This window comes from Colobus angolensis, unplaced genomic scaffold (assembly GCF_000951035.1).
Source record: "Colobus angolensis palliatus isolate OR3802 unplaced genomic scaffold, Cang.pa_1.0 Scaffold189, whole genome shotgun sequence".
Lineage (NCBI taxonomy): Eukaryota > Metazoa > Chordata > Mammalia > Primates > Cercopithecidae > Colobus > Colobus angolensis.
In genome coordinates this window covers 40,935-43,845 of record NW_012115032.1, presented here as the reverse complement: position 1 = coordinate 43,845, position 2,911 = coordinate 40,935, and the positions used below count along the sequence as shown (strand labels likewise).

The 2,911-nt window shown below is 33.9% G+C and overlaps 1 protein-coding gene across 1 annotated transcript in view; it reads right to left on the bottom strand.

Annotated features, from left to right (window-relative positions):
• The window catches only part of LOC105510472 (UDP-glucuronosyltransferase 2B20), a 23,061-nt gene extending 20,259 nt beyond the window's left edge, over positions 1-2,802 (bottom strand). Inside the window, exon 1 of the mRNA XM_011940269.1 lies at positions 2,671-2,802. Within this exon, the coding sequence (XP_011795659.1) occupies positions 2,671-2,799 (129 nt within the window). The 5' untranslated portion in view covers positions 2,800-2,802. The remainder of the gene's footprint in view (positions 1-2,670) is intronic.
• Between the last annotated feature and the right edge of the window lie 109 nt (positions 2,803-2,911).

The window sequence follows — 2,911 nt, the reverse complement described above, 5'->3', positions numbered from 1 at the left end:
CAAATCTATGGCTTGCCTCAGCTTTAAAAAAAAGTCCTATCTGGGATTCTTTCTATAAGACAAAGTTCCATCAAAGCCACATTAAAAGCCTATGTAAATAAAAAATTATTCTTCCTCCTCTGTATACAAATAATCAGGCCAAGTATAATAAAGCAAATCAGTTCTACCATGGTTTATCTTTAGTCTTTAGTCAAATTGGGAAACTGAAGAAAGAAAAATTATGTTTCCAATATTACAGTACACCTGTTGTTAGATTCTCGTCTTGCCTAATGGTTTTTTTCAATTTTTCATACAGAATTGTCTACAGTTTAGACAGAATTCTAATTTTTCATGGCTACAAGTCTTCAAAATAGTGTCTTCAGATTTTTTTCCTCCCCCTCTCACCATCTTTCCTAATTTGGAGTCACTGTAAACTAAGCCATGCTTTCATAAAGTCCTACAAATTAAGCTAGACAACTTAAACTTCAGAAGAAAATAACAGCAACCAATTTACATACATAGTCCACTTTCATACCTGCCTACTGATTTATGGGCTTCAGAGTAATGTGGCCTATATTAATTTTACAGAATTGTTCTTCTGTTTGTTTTTGTTTTTCTCCCTTCCTTCCTTTATTTTGTCTTCGTAGGACATGAGACTTCACAACCTACTAAAGATGAACTTTCCTAATAACTCAGAACCTGCTTGTCTAGGAATAAATCATCCTTGCCATTAGACATCAGATAAAAACCTGACTTCAGAGACTTATTTTCTTCTAAAATGCTTTCTCTAAAAGATTTTTTTAAAAAACGGGGGGGAAATACAAAAGGAAAATAAGCCTTGGGGTCCCAAAGTCACTAAGCTAATCACTGCCTCCCATTCTATTCAAAGTCATCCCTCTGCTCACTGAGATAAATGCATATCTGATTGCCTCCTTTGGAAAAGTTAATCAGAAGCTCAAAGGAATGCCTCCTCCCTGCTTTAAGTTGGCAAAATAAACTTTCTACATTTACTGAGACCTGTCTCAGATATTTGGGATTCACAAGATTATCAATGAAATATTCAAATATTTAAGAATTTTTAGGCAGTCTTTAATTCTAATTAAAAAAGTAGCAAATTACTAATAACCTATACCTTTATTTTACATACTTTATACTAGCTGTAATCTTCCAAATTTAATATAAATTTATTAACTTTGAGTGATATTGGAAGAATTTACTTACATCCACTTTTCTACTACTCATAAGTTATTTTATGAATTTGATATCATTGATTACAAAAGACTACATCTTTAAACTGAGCCTATGGTGAGAAATAAATCAATGCTACATATGTAGTATGTGTAATTTCTTTTAATTCGCTAAATATCAAGTGCTACTTTCAAGAAAAATTTCAAGTGGCAGCATTTTACACAAATTCAGACTATTATCAGTATTGCTACTTTTGTAAATGCTCACAATGTAGGAAAAAGGAGCCCATTGACAATTTGTGATTAACAATACAGATGCTGAAAATGTATAAAATTATATTTTGCTACATTTTGCTTAACTGATCATTCACACTTAGATGATGTCTTACATAACATCGATGGCACTGTTATATTGTCAGCTATAGCCAATCATTACCATGTCTAGTACCAAATTAAGGTACTGATTTTAGAATTCCCAAGCAGTCTTTACAAACTGGAGTAGAATTTACAAATGTTGACCTTGTATTTGATATTTATTGATTGTATTTGATATGAGAGTGTTAAAGCAACTGTGTTTTCAGCAAAAACTTTCATTGGTCATTCAGAGAGGGCTATGTGAGATAAGAAACTAAAGCGTAAATTGAAAATACACAAAGATTGTAGGTATATGCTGTAGAGTAGAAAATAAATTCCTACCCTGTTCATTTATATTTCCTGCTCCTTCCTCAATCTGGAGAAGGCACTAATCTGATTCTTAGAGCATAGTCTTTGTTGGGCCCATTTAGTAATGCACACAGTCTCCCCTAAAAGCAGGATTCTATCTCCATTCTTTTCATTACATTTTTCTGCTTAAGACATTAGCAGCACCCACGCCAACAGATCAGACAAGCTTTTCTTTTTCTCTAAATCTACTTGGCTAGGTGGGTACCTCCAGAGTAGTAGTTTGTCTGACTAGGACATTCTTTCACTGAGTGGCACCCTGAACAGAATACTAAATAGACCTATTCCAATGCATGGGAAGTAAAAGCAGCCAGATTGCTTGGTAAGCCGAAGATGTATGATGCATTTCAAACTTTTTTGAATACCTGCTTATTGTTATTCTGATAGTAGAGTAGCTTATTAAAATGTAACTGCTTTTTGATAATATCTACAGTGTATACAGTACCTTCTAAAATCCTGTAAACTAGAGGGAGCAAATAACAGGGCAGAATTTAGTGATTTCTATGTACATGCCTACAATACCATGATAATACCAAACTTCACTAGCACCTCTTAAATGTATTTCCTTCTGATCACAATATTAATGCCAACATTACTATCAACCAAAATCCTTCTCTTTATGATTTTAAGATCCTCCATATATGTTTTTGTTTTGAACAGATGTCTGAGATAATTAGAACTATCATAGCAGTTAAATTTTCTGGCAGAACATTTCTGTAATAGACTCTTGAAGAGTTAACAGATTGATTTAGGAACCACCCCCAATTAAGGCACTTTGTCTAACCTTTTGTGGGATCTGGGCAAGGGCTGAGGCAATCATGTTGGCACTTTCTTCTGACATGTTACTGATCATCGACCCCAGAGAAAACACCACAATACCATTTTCTCCAGAGCTCTGGACAAACTCTTCCATTTCCTGTGAAGAAAGAATTGTTCTATCAGAAAAGAGCAACAGCACAGAAAACACTATTGACAGGATTGTTACAAACATGTAAGAAGAGAAAGTCAGAAGCTATTGGAGTAAT